The sequence below is a fragment of the Phocoena sinus genome, chromosome 2, assembly GCF_008692025.1.
Source record: "Phocoena sinus isolate mPhoSin1 chromosome 2, mPhoSin1.pri, whole genome shotgun sequence".
NCBI lineage: Eukaryota > Metazoa > Chordata > Mammalia > Artiodactyla > Phocoenidae > Phocoena > Phocoena sinus.
In genome coordinates, this window is record NC_045764.1 from 33,909,659 (window position 1) to 33,935,791 (window position 26,133).

At 47.2% G+C, this 26,133-nt stretch overlaps 1 protein-coding gene across 3 annotated transcripts; it reads right to left on the reverse strand.

The window, feature by feature from the left end:
* Positions 1-1,160: 1,160 nt before the first annotated feature.
* Positions 1,161-25,785, reverse strand: MESD (mesoderm development LRP chaperone). Of its 3 annotated transcripts, none has more exons than XM_032622541.1 (4): positions 25,522-25,770; positions 18,336-18,568; positions 16,662-16,751; positions 1,161-6,074 (listed from the first exon to the last, which is right to left on the reverse strand). In XM_032622541.1, exons 1-4 carry the CDS (start codon positions 25,726-25,728, stop codon positions 5,894-5,896), a joined length of 711 nt encoding a protein of 236 aa, XP_032478432.1. In that variant the 5' UTR covers positions 25,729-25,770; the 3' UTR covers positions 1,161-5,893. The 3 variants fall into 3 exon arrangements, with proteins under 3 accessions (XP_032478432.1, XP_032478434.1, XP_032478433.1); XM_032622543.1 differs by lacking the exon at positions 1,161-6,074 and adding an exon at positions 7,107-9,935 and having other exon boundaries at positions 16,676-16,751; XM_032622542.1 differs by lacking the exon at positions 1,161-6,074 and having other exon boundaries at positions 15,449-16,751; positions 25,522-25,785.
* Between the last annotated feature and the right edge of the window lie 348 nt (positions 25,786-26,133).

The window sequence follows — 26,133 nt, forward strand, 5'->3', positions numbered from 1 at the left end:
CTGTTTCTGTGGGGTCTGCATCCGGGAATTCAACCAGCCTCTGACTGTGTAGTACTTTCCACCCGCGGCTGGTTGAATCTGCGAACACAGAACCTGCGGATATGGAGGGCCAGCTTGTCCACCTGACAGAGCAGCCTGAGCACCCTAGGTCAGTGTGCAGTGGAAGGCGCACGGCCCCTGCCCTCAAGAACCTTCACCTGGAGGGAACATTCGTTCAACAGCTACTGTCGGGCACTTGCTCTGTGCCGGCGCAGCACAGAGGAGCATAAAGGAGCGCCGTGGGGACCCTGTAATCCGCACGCCCAGCGAGTGGTGTGGCAGAGCTCCGGGTGCAGGGAGGAATTATCAGCTGGAGTGGTCAGGGGTCAGGGAGCAGAGGTGGGCTGGAGTCAGCTTGGGAGACAGGGTCAGACGAGGGATGGGGCCTTTTCGTAAGAGGCACAGCCTGTGGGCAGGGAAAGTAACCAGAGGTGTGGACTTGAGGACAGCCGGGCTTAAACCAGAGAGCAATCCTGAGAGGGAAGATGGGTTGGCCAGACATTGGGCAGGTTTTAGGGACCCCTGGATTTGACTGTGGGAGGGGGTCCCTCGTGACGCCTCCACCAGCAGTTTCGCTGCTTGAGTGAGTGCACAGCCCGCTGGTTCAGTCGGCGAAGTCAAAAAGGCATTTGGGAGGATTGGGAGACCAGGCTCAAAGGAAGTGTTGGTTGTGCAACAGGAGACTGTAGCCAGCTCAGCACACGGAGCAAGAGATAGCCCAGAGTGGAGAGAGGATGGACTTGGGGCCCCTCCCACACTTGTCTCTTCAACAGTCACCAGACGCCCAGGGGAGTCACTGCCAGGCTGTTACGTGACAAGGGGAGCACACCTAGCCCCTGTCTGCATGGAGACAGCCATAAAAATATGGAAGCAACCTAAGTGTCCATTGACAGAGGAATGGATAAAGAAGATGTGGTACATATATACAATGGAATATTACTCAGCCATAAAAAAGAACGAAGTGATGCCACTTGCAGCAACATGGATGGACCTAGAGATTGTCATACTAAGTGAAGTAAGTCAGAAAGAGAAAGACAAATAGCATATGCTATCACTTACATGTAGAATCTAAAAAAACAGCACAAACGAACTTATTTACAAAACAGAATCAGACTCATAGACATAGAAAACAAATTTATGGTTACCAAAGGGGAAGCGGCAGAGGGATAAATTGGGAGTGTGGGATTAACAGAGGCACAGTACTATATATAAAATAAACAACAAGGGCTTACTGTATAGCACAGGGAACTGTATTCAATATCTTGTAACAAACTATACTGGAAAGAACTGAAAAAGAATATAGATATATATGTGTATAAACAAATCACTTAGCTGTAACCTGAAACAAGCACAGTATTGTAAATCAACCATACTTTAAAAAAAGAAAAGAGAGGAAGGTAGGAAGTTCAGAAGAGTGGAGTATGCTCTGGGGGTTCCCCTCTCTTACGGGCTCATCCCTAAGCAAGTGAGGGGGGCCGACAGAACCCCTCATGGGGAGACCGGGAGTATCTGCAGTAGGAAGAGACTGACAGTTTACTTCTCAGTGCTCGCTGAGCCCCTAGACTCACAGGCCACCCGACCACTGCCAGAGCTGGGGATGAGAATTCTCTGGTGTCTTACTTCCCTGTCATTTGGGAGAGTAGAGGCTGAAGGTGCCTCTGCCCCCGTCCTGGGGTGACAGAAGGTGGATGCAGGCTGGAGCTGCCCAAGGTTCCCAGGAGAACAGTCTCTGGGTAAATGCCCCTCCACCCGCTGGCTGGGTAAGGATGCGTGAGGTTTCCATGCATCAAGAGCACATCATGGAGGGACTTCCCTGGCGGTCCAGTGGTTAAGACTCCGAGCTTCCACGGCAGGGGGTGTGGGTTCAATCCCTGGTTGGGGAACTAAGATCCCACAAGCCGTGCAGCCAAAAAATGAATTAAAAAAAAATTTTTTTTTTTTTTTAAAGAGCACATGTGGAGCTCAGCACAAGTAAGCTAGCTTGAAGGGACCCTGCCCCAAACAGCTGTCTGCTCAGGTGAAGGGATACCTGGCAGAAAGAGGCTATGGGGCATCTCCAAAGGCAAGAGCTGAAAAAGGAAGAGGCGCCACCCGTATTCAGCTGGGAAATGTATTGCTCAGATCCAAGTGGGTAAGGGAGTATTTGGGAAGAAACCAGAAGACATCCCGTGCCAAAGAGCCATAACACCTGCCATAACAGAGAGCACTTAAGGACAGTTTGCAATAGCACAAATTACTGAAGACTTTTTACCCCTTTTCCTCTAATCCCCCCCTCTCTGTGCCCCAAACCGGTAGGAGCCAGCAGGAATGGGGAATGATGGGAGAAGTGGAGTGGGAAGCAAGGCGGAAGCAGAGAAAAAGAACAGGCCCATTTCTCCACCCCCAACTCCCCTGCAGGGGCTCAGACAGGGCCCAAGCAGGTGGAGAGCAGGTAAACTCGCTTTAGGGGCAGGAAGAGAGAGCCCTGGTTTTTAGCCTTTGCTGATGTCCATGGTGTAAATACTCTCATCGGCCAATTTCCAGCTACAGTGGTTTCATAGCCAGATCCCAAGATTCCTATTTAACCACTGGTTCTGCAAGCTGGTACCTGCTGGCTTCAGCAAAGGAGTTGAAGGAGGCGCTGAGAAAAAAGACAGCTCTGCTAGTTTGTATCCTTCAAAATCATCTCCTTCAACAAAACAATTACAAGGAGTGGAAGGGAAGAGTATGAGGTTTATACTCCCCTGGAAAGTATCATGTCGACTCCCTTAGAAGAAGGAAGCTGCTCAAACAGAGTTTTGCTTGTTTATAGCTCTTAAACAGATCTTTTTTTCCCCTTCCGACTCTAGAGGGAAAACACTACACCAGGTTGAATACTACTACAATGTTGGGTATGGAGAACCTCTCCTAAGCAAAACCCCAAAGGCGAAATCACCAAGATTCGTTCATAGGATGACATAAAATTATTAAAATTCAAAATTGTAAATAAGTAAATTGAGGAAATGAGTTTAAAAAGACCAAAAAACCCAACTGCCACTTTTGAAGAGCCTGGAGCAAAAGCAGGGGGCTGTGCATGCGCCCTGAACACACCACCACCTAAGGGGTGGGCAAAACACCTAAGCCACCCCCCTGGCCCGACCCCTGGACACACCCCTACCCTCACCTCATATAAGGAAAAAGCTTGCCCCCCCTCGGGGAGCGAGGAAACAAGGGAACCTGCCGTTTGTTCTCACTCCCCAGCTGCAGCAGGGCCCCAATAAAGCCTTGCCTGAGTTTTTTGTCTGGCCTCTGATCAATTTCTACTGTTTGGGGAAGGCCAAGAACCCTGGTTGGTAACACACGTTTGCAAGGCCAGGATTATGGCTGGATTATGCTTCTTGTTGGGGGTCCCTGAACTTTATTCACATAATTTGCAAATGGTCCCTTCATTAAAGGATTGGTACGATGCCATCTGCTTTCTACTGGGATTCTGCCGATATTTTATATATGAGACATTCTTACAAAGCAGTAAAGGGAGGGTGGGGAACACCAAAAGAAAACAGGAAGGTGTCAATTCACAGAAAAAGTATACAAATGGGAAATAAATATATGTATTTAAAAATTCAGCCTCACAGCAGTGTAAAGCAACTACTCCAATTGAAACAAAGAAAGAAAGAAAGAAAGAAAGAAAGAAAGAAAGAAAGAAAGAGAAAGGAAGGAAGAAACTTTAGTCCGAGGTGGGGGGGAAATAAAAAAATAAAATAAAAGAGTCTCTAGTTAGAAAAAAAAAAATTCAGCCTCATTGGTAATTATAAGATGCAAACTGAAACAACAGGGAGATAATATTAATCACCTATCAAACTGAAAATACTGCAAAGAATGCTACAAGGCAAGAAGAAACAGACATTCTTAGATGAGGACAGAAAAATAATTTGGTGCATCTTTTCCATAAAGCAATTCTGTATCATGTAAAAGTGAATGGAAAATATGTGCAGACTTTGGCTCCAAAATTCTGCCCAAGAATTTATCTCAAGAAAGAGCTGGGACTTCCTTGGTGGCACAGTCGTTAAGAATCCACCTGCCAACGCAGGGGACATGGGTTCAATCCCTGGTTCGGGAAGATCCCACATACCACGGAGCAACTAAGCCCATGCACCACAACTACTGAGCCCACAAGCCACAACTATTGAACCCGCGCGCCTAGAACCCATGCTCTGCAACAAGAGAAGCCACAGCAATGAGAAGCCCACGCACCGCAGCAAACAATAGCCTCCTCTTGCTGCAACTAGAGAAAGCCCGCGCACAGCAATGAAGACCCAACGCAGCCAAAAATCAGCCAATAAAATTAATTGATTGATTTTTTTAAAAAAGAAAGAGCTTACAGCAGTGCACAGCATTTGTGACAAGGATATTCACTGCAGCATTTTATATGATAATGAAAACTTTGAAACAACCTAAATAGTCAGCAATCAGACTGGCTGCATCGAGATACAGTCCCTTTCCCAAAATGAAGATTAAAAATGTTGAAATGTTGATAATTATGAATGCTGGGTGATAAGGAACAGAATTCATTACACCACTCACTCTAGTTGCATGTTTGTGTGTACATTTAAAATACTTCCTCAATAAAAAACTTCTGAAAGTTGGAAATAACTATTTAGAAAGTACTTAGCATTACGGATCAAGAGCCTTAAAAATAGTCCTTTTCATTGACCTAGTAATTATTTATCTGGGAATGTAGCCCAAGGAAACAAAGCTTAGGTATAAAGATATTCTTTATGGCATTATTTAATCATTTGACACGTTCAAAGAACCTAAACATTTGACTCCATGGGAGTGACTAAATAAATTACGGTCTCATTTGATGAACTATTACACCTCACTGAAATAATATTGACAAAGAGCTTGTAATAACAAACTGTGCATTGGCAAAATCAGTTGCAAAATCATTGTGGGTTCTGTAAGTCACAGAATATTACAGGCTCAAAGACCTTGGAGCTCAATTGGCCTGGCATTCTGCACGTGAGAGATGTTCTCAGACACACACACACACACACACCCCCTCCAAGCCCTGCTACCTCCACCAAGCCCACACTCGCGTTCCTTCTGATGGTGCCAGTGCCACAGCCTCCAGGCTGGTCCCCCAGCCTTCGTACCTCCTCCTCCCTCCCCATCTCCCTCCTTCCTGAGCTTGCCTCTCAAAAGCCCAAGGAACTAGTTTGCGATAGCAAAGGCCTCCTCGGTGGCCGCTTCCCTTGGTTAAATTCCCTTGGTGAGAGTTGTCTGGTGCATCTGAGGTACAGTAGAGGTGATCCATTCTAGCCCGGGGCATACGTTGATTTAAAATTAGAAGTAGGGGCTTCCCTGGTGGCGCAGTGGTTGAGAGTCCACCTGCCGATGCAGGGGACACGGGTTTGTGCCCCGGTCCGGGAAGATCCCACATGCCGCGGAGCGGCTGGGCCCGTGAGCCATGGCCACTGAGCCTGCGCATCCGGAGCCTGTGCTCCGCAACGGGAGAGGCCGCAGCAGTGAGAGGCCCGCGTACCGAAAAATAAACAAACAAACAAGTAAATAAATAAATAAAATTAGAAGTAGGAGCCCAAAGGCAGAAAACACCATCTTTGCCCAAGAGAATTTAAAGGAGGAGCAAAGATCTTAGGGCATTTGGAAAGAAGCTTCTCTACTAGGGATTCAGGGACCTCCTTGGTGCTGGAATGAATTCCTCTAGTTGAGTTTCTTCCAGACCTTGGTATGTGGATTCCAGGCCTGGCAGAACTTGTCACCCCTGTTTATAGAAGTGGTGAGGCCCAGGGACATCAAATTGGCACTCAAGGTCATCCAACGTGGGCTGCAGCAGGAGGCTGGGATCAAAGGGGCCTCCGTGTTTCCAGGCCCATCACTGAAGCCTCACTCCCCACAAGGAAGAATGCCGGTTGGCAGGCCCAGCAGATGCAAAGCAGGCCAGATGTCCCTGGAATTCCTGACATTCCAGGAGGGCAGCCCTCCTTGCGGCCCCAACTCCAGGCCTCAGATTTGTGGGCTCAGAAACTTCACCCTGGCAACTTCGGCAGACTTCTCTGGAGGAAAAAAAAAAAAAGATTGCTCTGAGTGTGCTAGGGCACTGTGCACCAAGATCGAAAAATCCTGCAAGGGGGGCTGCTCAGGTCCAGGGTTTGACAGAACTTGAGTGATGGGCTCATTGATAGGCTTCAATCAATTCAACAAAATCTAGGGAGAGTGTACCACGTGGCCCCAGCTGCCAGCTCAGATCTCCCCAGATGCTGGGCCGAGTGGAGAGGGCCCCGGAGTTTCTGGCTTATGACACTTGGATGAGACCTGAAATCTGCCCTCCGGAAATTTCCTTGTCCTACCAAACAGCACAGTCAGCCTGCAGTCCATCCTGGACTAGGGCAGCTCTGCCCCTAGTCATTTTCAGGGTGACGCCACGTGACCTATGCGTGAAGGTCCTCAACAATGCAAGCATCTGGGAGTGCGGTGCCGAGGAGGTGGGAGCAGTGGATGCAGACTCACTCTGCTCTTGCATACGCTGCACTGGGCAGATGGCCATTCTTCCGGAACAATCTCTGCAGCCCATGCAGACTTCTATCCCATCCCCCTCCTTGGGCTGTGGTGCTCCAGTGAACAGAGCACTGCCTCCAGAGGGGAAGGATGCCATTCCTTCCTTGCTAGCAGTGACCTTGGGCCAGAGGCTTAACCCTACGAGTCTCTGTTTAATCATCTAAAAAAACAAACAAGGGCTTCCCTGGTGGCACAGCGGTTAAGAATCCGCCTGCCAATGCAGGGGACACGGGTTTGAGCCCTGGTCCAGGAAGACCCCACATGCCACGGAGCAACTAGGCCCGTGCGCCACAACTACTGAGCCCGTGCTCCGCAACAAGAGAGGCCACCACGATGAGAAGTCCATGCACCCTGCTCGCCACAGCTAGAGAAAGCCCAGATGCAGCAACAAAGACCCAACACAGCCAAAAATATAAGGAAATAAAATGAATAAATTTATAAAAAAGAAAAATACACTAACATTTAACACATATAGAATGCTGTGTTAAGCACTTCACGTGGATTCACGCATTTAATCCTCACAACACGTCTATGAGGCAGGAACTTTTATTAGTGCGCATAGCCTTAAGCAAGGAGCTTAGACGATGTGCCCAAGATGATACAGCTCCTAAAATGCAGGACCTGGCAGTGCAACTCCAAAGCTGTGCTCTAACGGGCCTCACACTAACAGCTAACAAATTGCAACCTTGCAGGGCTATGGAGAGTAAATGAAATAAAGTATGTAAAGAGCCTGCACACAGTGGATGCTCAATAAACGGAAAGGGACATTGAGTATCTTTTAATGCCATTTGTAAACACCAGGAGGGCAGGGGCTTTACTGCCTTGTTCGCCTTCACCCCCATCACCGGCTCAATTCCTGGATCTTGTAGGTGCTCAGTAGGTACATACGTGGCGAGCAGGTGTGCAATGAGGCCAGGTGGACAGGAGCAGCCGTCTTCCCAGGCAGAGCCCCACGACCTGAGTTCAAATGCTGGCTTTGACACTTCCTAGTGGCGCGACCGCGGAAGAAATACTTCACTTCTCTGTGCTTCAGCTTCCCTGTGTGTAAAATGGGGATGATGCTATAGTATCGACTGCACAGGGTTGCTAGGAGGATGACGTAAATTAATTTCCGTAGAACAGGACACACGGAGCAGATAATCTTTTAGGTTTCAAACAGAAATCCAGAGAGAGAGGCATATGCAGATGTTCACAAATATTTGGCAAGCACAGATTGAGTGATCTGTTCATTAAAATAACAGCTGAAGAATTCTGCCCGAAGGGTGGGTGGCAAAGTCAGAGCTTCAAGCAATGTGGATGCCTGGATGCCGCGAAGCATGCCGGTCTCTGCTGCCCCCTAGTGGGCATGTCCCTTAACTTTTTTAAAATTAATGAATAAATGAAAATTTATGTATTTATTTTGGTTTCTTTGTCTTCCTTTTCATTTTATATTGGCGTATAGCTGATTAATAATTTTGTGATAGTTTCAGGTGCACAGCCATACATATACATGTATCCATTCTCCCCCAGACTCCCCTTCCATCCAGGCCGCCACATAACACTGAGCTGAGCTCCCTGTGCTATACAGTAGGTCCTCGTTGGTTATCCGTTTTAATATAGCAGTGTGTACATGTCAATCCCAAACTCCCTAACTATCCCTTCCTTCCCCCGGTAACCATTAGTTCATTCTCTAAGTCTGTAAATAAGTTCATTTGTATCGTTTTAGATTCCGCATATAGGGTATATCATGATATTTCTCTTTCTCTGACTTACTTCACTCAATATGACAGTCTCTAGGTCCATCCACGTTGCTGCAAATGGCATTATTCATTCTTTTTATGGCTGAGTAATATTCCATTGTATATATGTACCACATCTTCTTTATGCATTCCTTTGTCAATGGACATGTCGATGGTGTCCCTTAATTTTTGACTTGATTTTCTTTCACAGGAAGATGCTAATGGTCTCTTCAGGGGGACCCCTGCTCTAGAGGGTTCTGGCCAAATCACTTTCCCCAGCTGTGCCTTGGTTCTCTGGACGGTGAGGTGGAAAGAATGAACATTTCTAATTTCTACTTCGCCTGATAGGGGTTTTATGAAACAGGCAGAGCACTGGCTGGTTCTGTGATCAGAGGCAAATCCCCTCCCCCTCCCGTTTCACCTGTGAACAGGAACCGCCCACACCTCCAAGGCAGAGCAGGTGCGAGGTTCACACAAGGTGGATAATGATGGGAGGCTGGTGGAAGCTCTCAAGTCCAAAACGTGTTTGTTGTAGTCATTACCATCCACATCTTCCTCCTCTGCTCCCCAGATGAGTTCAGCCAGGCCTGTTCTTCAGGACTTTCCTCCCAGACGTGCACCCTCAAGGACCCCCAAGTGAAGACCCCAAGCTTTGGCTACTGTAAAGGCCCCTCCCTTCAAGCCCTGGCCTCACCCAGCCTGGTCAACAAGGTACCTCGCAGCAGCATCACAGGAAAACATTTTTTTCATCAGCTTTCAGTCAAAGGGTTAATTTTTATGTTCAATAAGGAGCACACACATTACAAAAACTGGAGATGAAAAAAAAAATTGGAGTGGGCAAAGATGCCCTCCTCGAGCAAACTTGAGTCAGGTTCCTCTGAAGCCTCATCTCAACTAGGCCTCAACCTTGGCCTGCTGAGCCCTGTATAGCAAAGAATCCTCCCAGGTCAGGTTAATCCTCCCCCGCCTTGAAAACTCAGCCTTGGGCCAGTCTTTGGTAAGAATCCAGTGAGGCCAGGTTAGCAAGCATCCCTCTACTCTTGACAGCTAACCTAATTTTCCATCCACTGACCCTCTCACTCTGCTCTTTGACTAACTGCATTCAGAGTTGAATTCAATCTCTTTCCCCTTTTGCAACAGTGGTAAATAAAATCTTCCTTGCCAAATTTAACAAGTGTCTAGTACAAAATTTTTCTTTAACACCGTCCACCAAGAGACTGAGAAGCACGCAAATTAAAATAAATTAACATTTTATACCTCGAACTATGCCTGGCATGTAGGTGATCAGTAAATATTTCTGAATGAATAAATACATTAATGAATTAAAAATAATGCCCAATTCTAGTGAGTTTTTGGCAGAATGGATGGGTCTGCTCATATACTGCTGGTGACCGTGCAAACTGATATAATCCTTTTGGAAGTAAAATGCCAACGTATAATAAAAACGTGTCTTTTGTTCCAGTAATCTTGAAAACAATACTAAAGGAGTCATCTTAAGGCAGAAGAGAAACTAATTTCAATGAAATTGACAATTGTGGGTCACTAAAAAGAACCCAAATATTCAACAATATAGGAAGAGGTCAAGAGAGTGGCGATACAGCACAGAACGAGGGTCCTGACATCTTTGCTTTGTTTCATACCCTGTTTAGACAGATAAAAACAGAGAATAAAAAAAGTTAGAGTGGGGAGATCAGACCAGTTGCAGAAACTTCTTCAAAGCAGCTCTAGTGAAAAGGTCATAAGGATCTAGAGCTCCCTGAATCCAGGAACAAGCAGAATAATCAAGACCCAGGAGGTCAGAAACTCAGGGCAAGTCCAGAAATTTCACCAACAGAAGCTCTGAAACCTTCACTCTAGTTGTCCCACTGTTGATGACTCAGCTACCAAATCATTCAATCTCTGGCCGAGAGGATCTGATTTGCCAACCAGGTGTGCGCCCAGGGTGAGGTCTGCACCTCTGGTCCAAGTGACTGTGACCATCCAAGGTGGGTGGGATAGGGGAGTAGGGTCACTCCTGCGAACAGGGAAGCCTTGGGATGAAGCAGACACTCCTGGAAGGGGATGCGGATGAGACACAGATTAGACTCATGCCCTTGTAAGTAGCAGAGCCACGTCTGACACTGCAGTCTGGCCCAACTTTCTCTGCAGGAAAAGGATGGGACTGTTACACAGCCAGTGAAATATTAAATGTGAAGACCATATAGCAACAGGGAAACGTCATTATGATACAAGGCTAAGTGGAAAAAGCCAAAAATAAAATTCTGTTTCTGCTATGATGACAACTATGGGATTACAAAGTTCAGAGATAATAACCTGAAAGGAAGCTTGGTCAAATGAACAAGGCTTGAATAGCTGGGAGGCTGTGTAGGTGGGTGAATTTCTTTCTTTCATGGAGATCTTGTAACATCTGTACAATAAGGCTTTCAAGTCTTATTCTGAAAGCACACACCTGGTAAGTCAGGGAATATTAACTCTTAAAACATGAAGAGGGCTTCCCTGGTGGCACAGTGGTTGAGAGTCCGCCTGCCGATGCAGGGGACACGGGTTCGTGCTCCGGTCCGGGAAGATCCCACATGCCGCGGAGCGGCTGGGCCCGTGAGCCATGGCCGCTGAGCCTGAGCGTCCGGAGCCTGTGCTCCGCAACGGGAGAGGCCACAACAGTGAGAGGCCCGCGTACCGCAAAAAAAAAAACAAAAAGAAACCATGAAGAAATACTACTTAAAGACCACTGGTTTAAGACCTTAGATTCGACCCCATACCTGCATAGCCTCACTGTCTCACCCTCATCTTTGCTCTGACTGCTCCTGTCTTTAACATTTTCATGTTTTCATCATCAGTTTCTTTTTTTAACATTAACTCGATTTTTTAAATACACAACTAAATATTATTTCTCTTTACTGAGTTTTGTGATGCCCCTTACATCACGTGCCTGTAGTGAGTGCTTCACTGCCCATGCCTAGCCCTGCCCTGGCCAAAAGCAGCATTTGGCATGGCCTTTCCTCCTTCTACAGGGGCGGGAGAAACATGGTTATTAGGTAGAGAGGAACACTCCAGGCTGCCCCTCCCAGAGGGAAGCCAGGGCTCCGAGGTCCATTGCTAATCAGAGGGACTCTCCAAAGGCTGGACAGGAAACCTTCTAGGAAGAGTGTTACCCACTCCCACCCCCGAGCCCACCAAGGTCTAGGACATTTGGTAAAAATCACAGGACGGCACAGCCTACTCATCAAGCAAGGCCACACAGCCTGAGCCCCCTCCCTTTCCTGTTAGGTTATAGAAAAGCTGAGAAAAAGCAATACTCAGGCCTTGAATTGCAGCTCCAGGAAAACAAACAATGCTCAGATAAGGAGGGAAGGGAGTCAGGAGAATTCACCAAAGATAGATGGTCTACGCCAAGGTCTGGGAAAGGCTGTGTCTACAAAGCGTGAACAAGAGGGGAAAAAACAAAGACGTGGTATCTATCCAAACATGCTGCAATTAGAAAACAACCACCACAAAAGAATATATGTACAAATACAGAAAAATATCCTATTCTGGGAAAAAATATAACACAAGGTGTAAATCAACTATACTTCAATAAAAGTTAAGAAAATGAATAAAAAGAAAACGTGAAAAAAAATGAGATACAAAAACAAAGTTGGCAGTTTCTTTGAAGAAAAGCAAACAAACAAACAAAATCCACAGCGTCTCCACTTGGACTTCCTGAATTCACAGAATTTAACAAAAACTTGGTTTCTAATAAAAACAGCTCAATTAGAACAGATTAAAAACAGAACGAGATTTTTAAAAAAACTCATTTCAGGGGCTTCCCTGGTGGCACAGTGGTTGAGAGTCCGCCTGCTGATGCAAGGGACACGGGTTCGTGCCCCGGTCCGGGAAAATCCCCACATGCTGTGGAGCGGCTGGGCCCGTGAGCCATGGCCGCTGAGCCTGTGCTCCGCAACGGGAGAGGCCACAGCAGTGAGAGGTCCGCGTACCACAAAAAAAAAAACAAAACTCATTTCAGAGCTAAGAAAAAAATTGGTGCCCAAAACACCAACAAAAAACTGAAAATAAGTTAACAATAGAAGATAATTTTTCTTTCACATGATGGGGAAAAAACCACCTAAATTGCAGTTGGAAATGCCACACCATATTCTACGAGAATAACAAAAGATTTTGAAAAATCTTTTTAGCAAAATTACTGAATGATAGGAATGAGGCAGGATCCCCAGGATCTGATCGAAAAAGCAGTCGCTTCTAAGAGGAAAGATAAGACTGGCCTCAGACCGCTCCAATGGAGCAATGGATGTGTTACACAACTTGTCAGTGTACAAATAACACTCTTAAAGAAGAATCAGGAGACGGAAGGAGATGGAAGGAAGTTTGAGAATTCCTCCACCTTGATGAGGGATTAATACATACTAAGTTGGTTTAATTTAAAAAGAGGGGGCTTCCCTGGTGGCGCAGTGGTTGAGAGTCCACCTGCAGCTGCAGGGGACACGGGTTCGTGCCCCGGTCTGGGGAGATCCCACATGCCGCGGAGCAGCTGGGCCCGTGAGCCATGGCCGCTGAGCCTGTGCTCCGCAATGGGAGAAGCCACAACGGTGAGAGGCCCGTGTACCGCAAAAAGAAAAATAAATAAAAAGAAAAAGAGGTTTAACATTATAAAGGAAACAAGTACTAAAAACCACAACCTAAAGTATCAAAAACTAGGGGGGTGGAAGGATGTCTAATTATTAAGTTCTCATGTTTCATAGTTTACAGTCAAAGATGTCATGTGGATGTATTAAATCAATAGGCATGAAAACAAACATGAAAAAGTAAAAACCCTGGTGGTCCAGTGGTTAAGACTCCACGCTCCCAGTGCAGGGGGCATGGGTTCGATCCCTGGTCGGGGAACTAAGATCCCACATGCCGCGCAGCGCAGACAAAAAAATAAAAAAATTTAAAAAGTAAGAATGAATTTATATGTGTGCATGTGTATATGTATTATACACCCCCCCGCCCCTCCCTTAAACATGCCATTTCTGTTGTTCATGAATCTGCAGATTGGGCATGGCTTTTCTGCTTCCTGCATGGCTGGGACGTCTTGAAGGCTGGAAGCATTTGAAGGCTCACTTGGCTCACCTGTCTGCGCCTGGGCTGGGATGACTCCTAGCTGGGGCTGGTACAGGTGGGGCTCTCTGAGCATCTCTCTCTCTGTGTGGCTCCTATATGTGGCCTCCCCACTAGGGTGGCTTCAGGGTAGCCAATGAAGATGTGGTTTTCACGTCTATTAAATTGGCAAGTGTAATGCCCAGTGCTGGCCAGGATTTGAGGTCTACTGTTAGCAAAGCTAAGTTAACAAAACCACATTGGAGGGTCATTTGGCAGTCTACATGGGAAGGTTAAAATTTGCTTCTTCTAGCAATTCCACTGCTAGGAATTTGCCCCTCAGATATAAACACAAGTTTACCAAAATAGTTGGTAATATCTGTTAAAATGCCCAGCACAGCACTGTACCTACGAGTGAGACCCTGAAAACTCAACGTGCATCACAGGGACTGTGCAGGGGAGCCGTGGGTCAGGCCTCACCACCACCCAGCTCATCCTGCGCCACCTTCAAGCAAGGCCTGAACTACTGAAAGACCCTCCCAACTTGCCCCTCACACCAACCACTGCCCGCTTCCAGTCAATTCCTGGTGTAGCCAGTGCAAATCAGATTACCACTTGAATCCACCCCACAGCTAAAATCCTTCAGTCCTCCAGAATCTCTACCAGACCCTGTGCACCCCACACAGATGCTACAGTTCCAGCTTTCATCCTCATTACTGGAACGTACAAGGTCTAGGGCTTCCCGGGGGAATGGGGGGAGGATAGCCAGGGAGACAGGAGTCAGGACAGCAGGCATTAGCTTTATCGCCTGGTAAGGTAGTTCTGTACCTTAACAGCTGGCTTGCAGAGGTGGATTTTCTAAGTGAATGGGCCCCTCTTACATAGGAATCTTCCAAATAAATCTTCACTTTCATAATTCTTATTCATAAAGGTGTACTGTTTCTTTAAGAGATCCCAGAGACTTGTATAAGCTCTCGACCCCCATAAAACCTCCATAATTCACCTGTCCAGCCTGGTCCTGTGCTGTGCCCCAGCCCCTTCATTGGCCTTCCCGCTGTCCCTCCTCTGTTCCGTCTAACCACAGGGCCTTTGCACGGACTGTTTCCTCTGCCTAGGTTACTCCCTCCTCCTGCCTCAGAGAGGTCCCCTCTGACTACCCCAAGATTCCTCCACTTCTTGGCACTGTACTTCTTACATTTCAACGGTTGCCATTTCACTTTGTATAGGATTAGTATTTGTCTTTCCCCACCAAATCACTGTTTCACGATGGCAGGGGCTGTATCCACACTGTTGCTGGCATCTAGTGGTGCCCAGCATGTAACAGAAGCTTAGTCAATACAGGCTGATGTGGCCGCATATCCCATAGGAAGCAATGAGACAGACGTGTACACTGTGACACGGAAAGCCAGCTAAGTGGAAACACAAGGTCCTGGGCAGGGTGGAGGGTGTGCGCCCTTCTGTTTAATGAAGACAAGCATCCAGTCAGGACGGCTGCCCTGTATACGAGGCCAGCGCGACGACAGGTGACAGAAACCCAACAAATCGCTCAAGTAAAAACTGAAAAAACCCAGGGACAGGGCTGGTTTCAGATGAGGCTGGATGCAGGGGCTTAGGCGATACCATCAGGACTCGGCTCTCTCCCTGCTTCTCCCCACTTCATCCTCAGACAGCCCTCCCCTGGAGGGGGCAAGAGGGTGGCAGCAGCTCCAGCCTCACTTCCCTGGGTTCAGATTGTATGAGAAACACAGAACGCCTCTTCCTGAGGTGGCTCAAGCAAACTCACCCTGGGATTAATTCCTCCCTGGAGTGGGGGGCCTGCAGGGCAAACATCCCCCTACAGCACAGAACAGAAAACAAAGAGGGTGTGGATCACTGTGGGGAGATCTGAATAGCTTCCAAAAGAAGGGGAAATAGAGGATGTAAGGCCAAAACAAATACATATCACTGTAAACCAGTAAGTGTACCTTTCTTTTTTTTTTTTTTGAAAACAAATTAACAGTAGCTTCCACTGGGACAAGGCAGTGGTAGCAGGGGAGGCCAAGGCTTTTTGCTTTGTACCATTCTTTAACGATGACGTTTTCTAACCGCGTGCACGCTGTTTTTAATTTGTTAAAATCACAATGGAAGCCTTTTTGAACAAATGATTTGAGTTCTTAAAAATGACACCTGTGTATAAATTCTGTAACTCTTAGAGTAGGCCCTGACGTATGACAGCAACATCAGACAGTAACAGGTAGCACATCGTATTAGTACCATACAAAAACACCACAATTTTAGGCACTTTATCAAAGAAAAACGTTTAGAAGTGAATGAGGTTATTGAGTCTTCTGCTACGCTCTGCAAAGAACTCTGCTCATGCCCGATTTACACCCTCGAAAATCATCACATTAAATGGAACACACCAGCATTACTCTTATCTAAATAAAGTTCTATTCTGACAGAACCCCTGGACTTACAGACTACGTAAAACCTGACAGATACCAAGAGTTCTCTATAACTGACAAGAGGGATTCAAGTCCAAGAAACTCGAAGTGAGTACTTAGGATTCCCAAGTTGCGTTATTTTCTGTTCTCTGCATTTTCTGCACAGATTTGGGATTTACGCATCCTGGTGTCCCGATTGTATATTTAGATACGTGCAGCGCTCCTGTGGAGCGTTTCTAATCTCACAGTAATGAAGTGATGTCTGTGGCATGGAGAGCCTGATTCAATCTAGTCAGGAGTCTTAAGTTTGTCTGATGAGAACCTGGTATCCTTTCAGTTAACAGAAATAAAAAGCATGGATACAGCAGGCTGCCGGATAAGAGCAGGTGCAGCGAAGGGAGCAGTGCCACAGTCCGGCCAGAGACTCCCCACATTTATGGGAAAAAGCGACACCGCCAGGTTTCCATTTAAAGTGATTTTATAGTAATCGTGAATTTGTCAGTGTCCCATGTTAATTACAAAACCTCTGTCTTCTGACTTGAAGCCTTTTAAACAGTAATTCTTACACTGACCAGAAACTGGTCACGTGGCAGACCTTTGCCAGCAGAGAACTCATGGCTGTGTGGTTTCCCACGCCCACCCCCGGCCCACGCGCCCTGGCTGAGCTCCCCGCGCTCCTCTGCAGAGCCCGCAGCTGCCCCGCTACAGCTCTTCCCTTTTACTCCCAGCTCGATTGCCTTCCTTCGAAGCCCGAGGTTTCGGCTCTCCCCCCTCCTTCTTTTTGCCTTTCTCTTGCTTGGTTTTATTTTTCTCTTTGCTTCCTCTTCCTTTGCCAGGGTACACCTGTCCCTCCAGAGTTACATCGGCACACCTGTCTTGACTGACCAAGAAGTCCTTGATCTCCCAGGCGTAGCTGCCGTCACGCAGCATGAAGATGGCACGGTCTGACCCCACGATGAACCTTGACAGAGAGACGGGACCACAGTCAGCTCACTGCTAGTACAGGGCTAATGGGTCAGAGAGGCCCTGTGGCACTTAACCGAGAAATCTTTTTTCAAATTATACATGAATCCAGAACCAAACATTCTATTTTCGAAGGTCTGACAGTCACTGTTTGAAAATACCAGCTGGCTGAACTATTTAACACCTCGGCTCAGATCAAAACAAAGGAGAACCTGCGGGGAGGGGGTGTGATGTAGAAGTGGCTGCTCGCGTGAAGGGCGGGATTAGGAAGAAGGCCTTGGGAGGCTGCAGACGGGGCTCAGGGCCTCTGCCGGGGCAGCAACAGGGAGGCTGCCATTTGGGTCCATTTTACATTCTGAAGGGCCCAGCTAAGTTTCCATCTGACAGAAGGCCTCTGCTGATAAAGGCTGAAAAACACCAGTTTAGATCAGGTCATAAGAGGCCCATGAAGGGCTCAGGAGGATGCTCGGCTACTGGACAGAAATCCTAACCCTGCAAGTTAAAGCAAGCATCCAGGTACGTCCACACTCACCAGGCCCCAAGGAGCAGGGAGGAACAGAATGGAGCCTGGGTGGATGGATGGATCACTAGTGTGGCCAGTGGGCACAATCCGAGGGGCTACACCTACGACACCACCCTTCTGTTTGTAACGCCCCACCACTTCAGAGATCGGTGAGAGCTCTGGACCAGTAACCACTACAGCACTGATTTGTTCCCCTAAGTGTCTACTTAAGCTAACAAAAGCATCCTGCCGGGCTTCCCTGGTGGCCCAGCGGTTGAGAGTCCGCCTGCCGATGCAGGGGACATGGGTTCGTGCCCCGGTCCGGGAAGATCCCACATGCCGCGGAGCGGCTGGGCCCGTGAGCCATGGCCACTGGGCCTGCGTGTCCGGAGCCTGTGCTCCGCGACAGGAGAGGTCACAGCAGTGAGAGGCCCGCGTACCGCAAAAAACACACAAAAAACAAACAAACAAAAAAAGCATTCTGCCATCCTAGACACTCTCTGGGTACTCCTTCATTTGTTCTACATTTCCCGAACTAAGATATTTGAAGACCCTAAATTTCAGAACTGTTTTGGGGAAAGAAAAAGGAAATTCCTTAAAATTGCATCTTAGGAGTATATTGACCTCTGACAACTGGGCTCCTTCACTTTAAAGTAACAGTCTGCTCCAAGCTTCTGTGTAAACACAGCTACACAGAAAAGCATTCTCTGAGGCGCAGAGACTTCTAAAGGAAGAGGCACACTACTGTCAAACGGTAACTAATTTGCCCCCCGCGGAGGCTAAGCTACACAGCTTCTTACTCAGACAAAAGAAAAGTTAAAGACCCAAAGATAAATAGCTTTAGGATCAAATGAGATATGAAAACAAACAAATAAATAAATTTACTGGCTTTGACCAAAATGAATGCTCTTCTTCAAAGGACAAAAGAAAAGGTAAATAAATAAATGTAAAAGAAGACAGACTAGATAGGAAAGGTCCAGAGCCCTTCTAAGTACTGCCAGGAAGGATATGCCATTACACAGACACAGAAAAAGCTCCAGCACAGCCCCCATCTTCTCGGCAAGGCTGTTGCTGCTTTACCTCTGGACGTCGTAGTTGGCGTTGAAAAGACTGCCCTGCCAGAGGCTCGTGATTTCCTCCGTCTCCTTCTCCGTGGGGCTTCCTGATACAGTGACAAACATCATGAGAGTCTTGCCCTTCTTTGTCATCTTCAATATGCTCTCAGGCTTGCCCGGGTCTATCTGTGAGAAGTCTATAGGTGCAGAGGGTCTTTTGTGCTCTGGGAGATCTCCTTCTTCTATGTCGTCATCTTTCTATAAGGATGGAGGAAAAAAAGCATCAGACAAAGTATGCATTTCAACTGGCAAAGGCAAGAACATCTGCGTATGATGTCAGGTGCACGTTTATGATCTAAATTATAACAGAAAGAAGTAAACCCAGGGGATTCCCTCCTCCACTTGACTTTCAAGCAAAGTCTAAATTTCAGGCAGCACTCATCACTCCAGGTCACCAGTCACAGAGAACCCCACGTGATGGGTTTCTAAAGTTTTTTCACCCTCAAAGAATCTACCCAATACGGTAGACTATAAGAACGGCCACATTCGGGTTTGGTCATACAATTAAATACTACACAGCGATGAAGAAAAACAAATACTGATACATGCAACCAATCTCAAAAATACTATATTGAGTGACAGAGCCGGGCACAAAAATCAGACACGTTATACATTTATTTGAAATTCAAGAACAGGTAAAATTAATCCAGGACGACAGAAGTGAGAACAGTGGCTGCCTCTCGGGGAGAGGGTTACAAGGTGGGACTGACTGAGAAGGGACACAAGGGTACTTTCTGGGGTGTGGGAATGCTCTGTATTTTCACAGGGGTGTGGATAACTTAACAGATGTATCCATTTGTCAAAACTCATGAATTTTCACTGAATACTGAGAATCTGCACTTCATGTACATCAATTCCACCTAAAAAATAAGAACCATAAACAAATATTCAGTTCTAGGTAGTAGGTTTGGTTGTTGCAGTGGTGTAAGCTAGCAATTCTGAACCACAATCCGAATTCTAGGCTTGAGCAAAGGAGTAACTGTATTGAGGCTAATGAGAACCAGGTTCTTCCCTTTGGGGAAGGGAGCTACAAATACCGAAGGGGGAAGAATGCACCTGAGGTACTGGGCTGGCACTGGAGGCAGCAGAAGGAACTTATGATTTTTGACAGACAGATAGATAATAATATTTAAAAGAACCAGGATTCCACAGAGAAAAGGCTAATTCCAGCAAAGAAAACAGAAGGTGAGTCTGGAATATCTTCTTGTATCAGAAAGTGAGAAAGTGCTCGGAGAATTATTCTGTGTCAGAATGACACAGGAGCCAACATGAAACAGAGCTCATGGGCCTAATCTGGAATATTTGAAAATCAAAATAATGACAGAAGGATTTATAACTCCCAAATAAAGTAAGAACCACTGAATCCAGACCCATATAAACAAGTGAGTTAACTGCTAATGGTAGAATGCCAACCAATAAATAGAAGATAATGAATAATAAATAGAAGCTAAATGAATTAAAACCACGTAAAAGAACCTGTGTTCATTGGAGAAAAGGCTACTCCCAGCAGCAAAAAGAAGTGCAGGGACTTCCCTGGTGGTGCAGTGGTTAAGAACCCGCCTGCCAATGCAGGGGACACGGGTTCGAGCCCTGGTCCAGGAAGATCCCTCATGCCGCGGAGCAACTAAGCCCGTGCGCCACAACTACTGAGCCTGCACTCTAGAGCCCGCAGGCCACAACTACTGAAGCCCTTGCGCCTAGAGCCCGTGCTCTGCAACAAGAGAAGCCACCACAATGAGAAGTCCGCACACCGCAACGAAGAGTAGTCCCCGCTCGCCACAACTAGAGAAAGCCCGCGCGCAGCAACAAACACCTAACGCAGCCAAAAAAAAAAAAAAAAAAGGAAGTGCAGTACTGCTCGATGTTATCACATGGATGATCCTTGACAACATTATGTAAGTGAAAGGAGCCAGACACAAAAGACTACATACACATTGTATGATTCTACTTATATGAAATGTCCAGAGCAGACAAATCTATGGAGACAGAAAGTAGATTAGAGGTTGCCTAGGGCTGGCTGGAGGGCTGGGAGGAACTCAGGGAGGGGTGACCGAGACTACAGAGTTTCTTTTTGGGGTGATGCAAACGTTCTAAAATTGTGGTGATGGCTGCACAACTCTTTGAATATTCTAAAAACCACTGAAATGTTCACTTTAAATGTGAACTATATGGCATGTGAGTTATATCTCAATAAAGCTGTTATCAAAAAAAAGAAAAAAATCACACGAAAAAACCCAACCTAAAATGAAACAAAAAGCCCCTATATACTACTTGGGCCTCTTAACAAATCATTGAAGGGCCAAGGCTTAAGACACCAACAATACTGTACTGTAGTAAACATATTTTTAATAAAAGATGAGAATGAAAGAATTCTGAAGCAGTGTTTGAAGATGATCCATATTTGTATCAGACCTAGGATCTGACTTCAGCTCCACCTAACTAACCTGTGTGGCCTTGGACAAGACTCCATAATCCTCGAGGCCCATTTCCTCATCAGTAAGAGGAAAAGCAGAACTAGGTGATCTCCAAGGCCCTAGCAGCATGGGGCCAGCCTTTTCCTCAGCTCTGCCACCCTCTCAGCTGACCCACTTCTTCCTCATTTTGCTCTGAAAGAGCTGCTGGTGACCTGTAGGCAGGAGCGCGGGCTGCAATGTCACAGGGACCTGGGCTCGGCTCCAGGTCCCAGCCCTATGGCTGTGTGGCCTTGGAGAAGTGGAAAATCACTTTCCTCACCTATAATGGGGGCGGAGGATAATGACGGCATCTCCCTCCTAAGCTTGTTTGGGGGATTTAATGACACAAAGGCAAGTGGTAAATACTTAATACATGTTGCCTAGTACCACCTGGCCCTCTGTAACCTGGCCTCCAGCCGACTGTGGAAATCACCCTCTCAAAGTACACAGGAGCTCCCGGTGGCCAAATTCACAGGTTGTTTCTGACTGTATTCTCTTCTATTTCTCCATAACATCTGTTACAGTTGCCTTAAAATACTTCAAGACGTCTAGTTGGTTCAATTACCTAGAATATTTTTATTTTTCAAGCTGGTCCTACTAATGGTCATGACATTAACTCGGTAGGTCACAAGCACCATTTCTTTTCCATGAAAATATAATTAAATAATCATTAGTCTAATGCATACAGCAAAGGTAAGGATTGTTTCAAGAACCTTTAATTTCCACTTTATATGTTTGAGGGTGAGTTTCGGCTAAAAAAGGAAAAGAAAACCAGTACACTAGATGCAAGCAATTGTCCAGGTCTATTCTTAGTTCCACCGCTTCCCTGAGTAAGCTTACCTGTTCTATCACTTTCTCTAAACTGAAAGCAATCAAACGCTTACCCCCAAGCAGGGCTGGGGTGGGGGGACGACCAAGTGGCCCTCCCCACACCCTACCCAGGCTTGCCGCCAGGCCAGTCTTGCATTTCTGACCGGCTTCACCACTTCTCCACTGCTGTTTGTCAAATTTAATAGCTACAGAGCTGAACTCCCTTTTCCTGTAAATCCTTTTCTTCCTCCCAGGGTCCTTGATAATAATACCAGCTACCAGCTACTGTGTAGCTACTGTGTCTCGGGCATTTGTTATTTCCCACCACAGGACAATTCTGCAAGATCCCCATTGAATAGAGAAGTGGATGAGGCTCAGAGAAGGTAAGTAACTTACTCGAGGTCACAGGCTTGAAGGGGTTGATGCTGAAGTACAAACTCACAGTCTGGCTCTGGATCCCTCCCCACCTGCCCCTCTGCGGCACCTGGTTACAGTAATATAAGAAGGAATCACCTTCGGTTTTCCTATACCAACCAGGACTCAGCAGTAGTTGCAACGCGGCGGAAGTGGAAGGAGTTCTCCCCTTCCTGCCCCACTCCACACCTGAGGCAGGCCTCTCACTGCGGGGATGATGTTCACACTAGCAGAGGAGTGGGGGAAGAATTCAGGGATTGCCACCAGGGGAGGAAGCACTGCTTCCTTCAAGAAAGCAACCAGAGATGGATCTGCTCTCCCACAGAAAAAAATAACTGCTACTGGGGAAGGGCGCTCACGCTTCTAGAGTGTCTGCAAACATTAGCTCATTTCATCTGCAAGGAACCCTGCGAAGTGGGATGTTATCTGGCTTTATGGATAAGGAAAATGAGGATCACACAGTTACCAAGGGTTAAGGCTGAGTTCAAAACCTCTGTCCTTTCACTACATTATCCTTGTCACCTTCCTGGTTATGCAGTCAATCAACTGCCAAGTCGAGTTAAGAGCATAAAATCTCTCACATTTCTTTCTCCCTTCTAATCCATTACTGCAGCTTCTAGCTTAACCCAGGTCCTCCTCGTCCCCCTTCGTTTGCACTCTGTTCACCAATCTGTATGGCAGTGTAGTAAAATGGTTAAAAGAACAAGATTTAAAGTCAAGTGACCGAATGTGAAATTAAGCTAATTTGCTCTGTGACTTTGGGCAAGTTACTTAACCTCTCTGTGCCTCAATATCATCTAGAAAACAGAGGTAAGTACCACCCTCCACAAACAGGTAAGAGGATTAAATGAGATAAGAGGGTTTAGCCTTGTTAGCTAATGAACACTCAATAAACATTAGGCTGTCTCTGCCTTCAGAGTCTCTCCCTGCCCATCCATCTTAAACTTTGCTGACCAATTAATTTTCCTGAATTTTAGCCCTAATCATGATATTCCACTATTCAAAAACATTCGGACAGCTGAAACAACCACTCTAGGGCATACTCTGAAGCCTTTTAAAAATATTACAAGGACTATGCAGTAACCTGCGGAAATGCTTAATATATAGCAAAAGAAAAAAGAACAGCAGAAAATTCTATTGATGCTATGCTTTCAGCTGTAAAAACTATGTCTGAATACAGAAGGGGAACCAAAAGACTACACACATGTTTTGGGATGAAGTTATGGATGATTAAACATGCCAGTATTATAACATTTGGGTAACACAACTTTTCAAACTCATCAGGGACTACATTTTTCCTTCTAAATAAAGTCCAAACCCCACAGGATCCAAGGCCTAGCAGGGCCTGGTTCTCACTAACCTTTCCATCCTTACCTCTCACTATGTGGCTTCAGAAAGTCTGTTCCAGCCAACCTAACCAATTTATTATATCAGCGTAGCTAATAGTTAGAGCTGCACTATTCTAGGTTCTTTCCAAGTTTTCTCAGTTAATCCTCACAACAACTCTGAGGTGGGTACTAACACCTCTATTTTGCAGGTGAGGAAACTAAAGTCCAGAGAGGCTCTTTACCAGTCCAAATTTCCAAGCTGAAGTGGTTTGAACCCAGGGAGTCTAACTCCACAGCCTGGGCTATTAATATTTACAGCATTGGGCTTCCCTGGTGGCGCAGTGGTTGAGAGTCCGCCTGCCGATGCAGGGGACACGGGTTCGTGCCCCAGTCCGGGAAGATCCCACATGCCGCGGAGCGGCTGGGCCCGTGAACCATGGCCGCTGAGCCTGCGCGTCCGGAGCCTGTGTTCCGCAGCCGGTGAGGCCACAACAGAGAGAGGCCCGCGTACCACCAAAAAAAAAAAAAAAAATATATATATATATATATATATATATATATATATACACAAATATATAAAAAATATAAATATAAAAATATACATATATATTTACAGCATTCTGCCCAGTCCCCTCACGTCCCATCCACCTCAGCTCATGCTGCTCGGTTAGTAATGCCATTCTCCCACATTCCCTGGTCTACCTAAAACACCATTTCCTTCCTGAAACCCTTTGAGATTCCCACAGCACTTTCTTTTTATAGCACTCAGCCATTTCTACTGTGTACTGCAGTTATTTTTACTGTTAACTGCTATTCCTGATGGTTGGATCCCTTGTACACCTCTGCAGCACCCTTTTTTGTCTTGCTCAGGGTCTGAGTGTTTCCAGGCTAGGATTTCTGCACGAGATGAGATTCTCACTTTGGTGGATCAAAAACTGCACTTGCCAGAGTCCAAAAAAGAGACTGGGAGATTGCAAGCGAGATGGAAAGTGGGGAAGGAACTGCTACACCAAGTTCCTTTTTCCTTAGTGGTTGGCAAACACCCAGATCGACCCTGAGCTTTCCTTCAGCTGCAGGTCAACATGAAAACTGCTTTCTTCCAGTCAAATGCATCAGATGGTACTTTAAACTCATGTCTGAAAGCCTCTATCCAATACAAACACACACAGATAACCACAAAATAACACAACATCAGTGTTGAAAGAAATCATCCAGTAAAATTTCATTCTGCACATAAGGAACCAGAGGTCTAGAGTGGAGACCCACTTGCCCAAGGTTACACAGTGAACAGAACCCAAGCTTCTGACTCTAGATCGCCAGCTGTGCAAATGAACCAGGACAAGACACCCACCTCTGGATGCGAAAGAGGCAGCAACGTGGTTTTGGTTAGTCAACCTTACCTAAAAAGGTTATTATCCACTCCCTGTAATTACACACTCCAGTGCATTCAAGTAACAAATCAGAAAACTGACTCTCACAGAAGCAAATCATTGCTCCCTTAAGCGAATAATGTGAGCTCCATGAGAGAGCGCCACTAGCCTCTGCTACCGCCTCCCACCCCTCCTTCCCCCTCCCCCCTCAAATTAAAGCCACTCACAAAATTACAAAAACTCGCAGCAGGGACATATAACCAAAATGGGCACTCTGAATTCCTACTAATTTAGAACACGGGAGAACTATGAAAGCTGAAACGGCCCTCTTGAAAGATAATCCTCACCATGCCCCTCTCCCATCCACTCGCCCCATTCTTCAGGAGTGTAATGGAAAAAGTCTCCCTCCCCATTAGCAGGGCGCACTGACCACGGGGAGCAACGCGGCGGCGACCGGGGCACTGAAGGTAAAGTAGGGCTGAATAGGGAGAGGGTGACCCGTGACTGGAGTGGCCCGGGGAATGGTGGAAGAGGACACTGGGATGAATGTCCTGGGACGGGGGTCAGCAGGGTAATCGGGGGTCAGAGGAGGCACTGAAGATTAGCGGTGGCTGGAGTGGGTCAGTAAGGGCTCGTGGCATGCGTAGAGAGGAGGTTAGTGGGTAGGAAAATTCCGAGACTGAGGTCTAAAGGGTCCCAAGACGGAGGAGGTGAGAGGTCACTGGGAAGGGGGCCGGCACAGAGAAGAGCCTGGAGGGTGTGCGCGCGCCGCGGACCTCCCACTGTTCCAAAAGACGAGCCATATCCGCGTCATTGTAGTCGCGAATATCCTTCTTCTTCTTCCGGAGAGGTGGGGTGGCCTCGCCGGGCGTCTCGGCTGGGCCCTCAGCGGCGAAGGCCCTCAGCGGCAGCAGCAGGAGTAGCAGCAGTTCAGAGGCACAGAGAAGGACCACGGCTGCACGGGCCCAGCCGGAAGCCGCCATCTTCGTCGCGCCGCGCCGCCCCGCCGCGCGGACCGGACCTGCGCGAGCCGCCGGCCCCGCCCCAGGCCACCACTTTCCCGGGCCCGCCCTCTGCCGTCGCCCGCGTGGGACACGCCTCCAGCCCCGCCTCCACAGGCTGGAGGCCCCAGTGGTTCCGCCTCCCTGCCCTCGGTAGCCTACCAGGCCCCGCCCCGGCCCATTTCCTCCAGCCCTCACCTCCTGAAGCCCCGCCTCCTCCGCCATCTTGGCCCCGCCCCGCCCCACGGGTTTCTCCGGCTGGTCCGGCTGAGGCTTTCACCCGGGGCTGGTTCGGACCCGAGTGCTCGCCTTCGTTTTCCGCCAGAGGCCGACGTTTTTCTCTCTAACGCACAGGCCAGGTCCAAAAGTTCCCTCAGGGCCTCTAGG

Excerpts from the sequence above, each read along its gene's own strand:
- MESD (XM_032622541.1), bottom strand. The coding sequence starts at position 25,728 with ATGGCGGCTTCCGGCTGGGCCCGTGCAGCCGTGGTCCTTCTCTGTGCC. Across the intron at positions 18,569-25,521 it reads GTCTTTTGGAACAGTGGGAG|AAAGATGACGACATAGAAGA; the intron begins GTCCGCGGCGCG and ends CCATCCTTATAG. Across the intron at positions 6,075-16,661 it reads TTCTTGGTCAGTCAAGACAG|AGAAGTCTGCCGAAGTTGCC; the intron begins GTGTGCCGATGT and ends TTTTTCCTCCAG.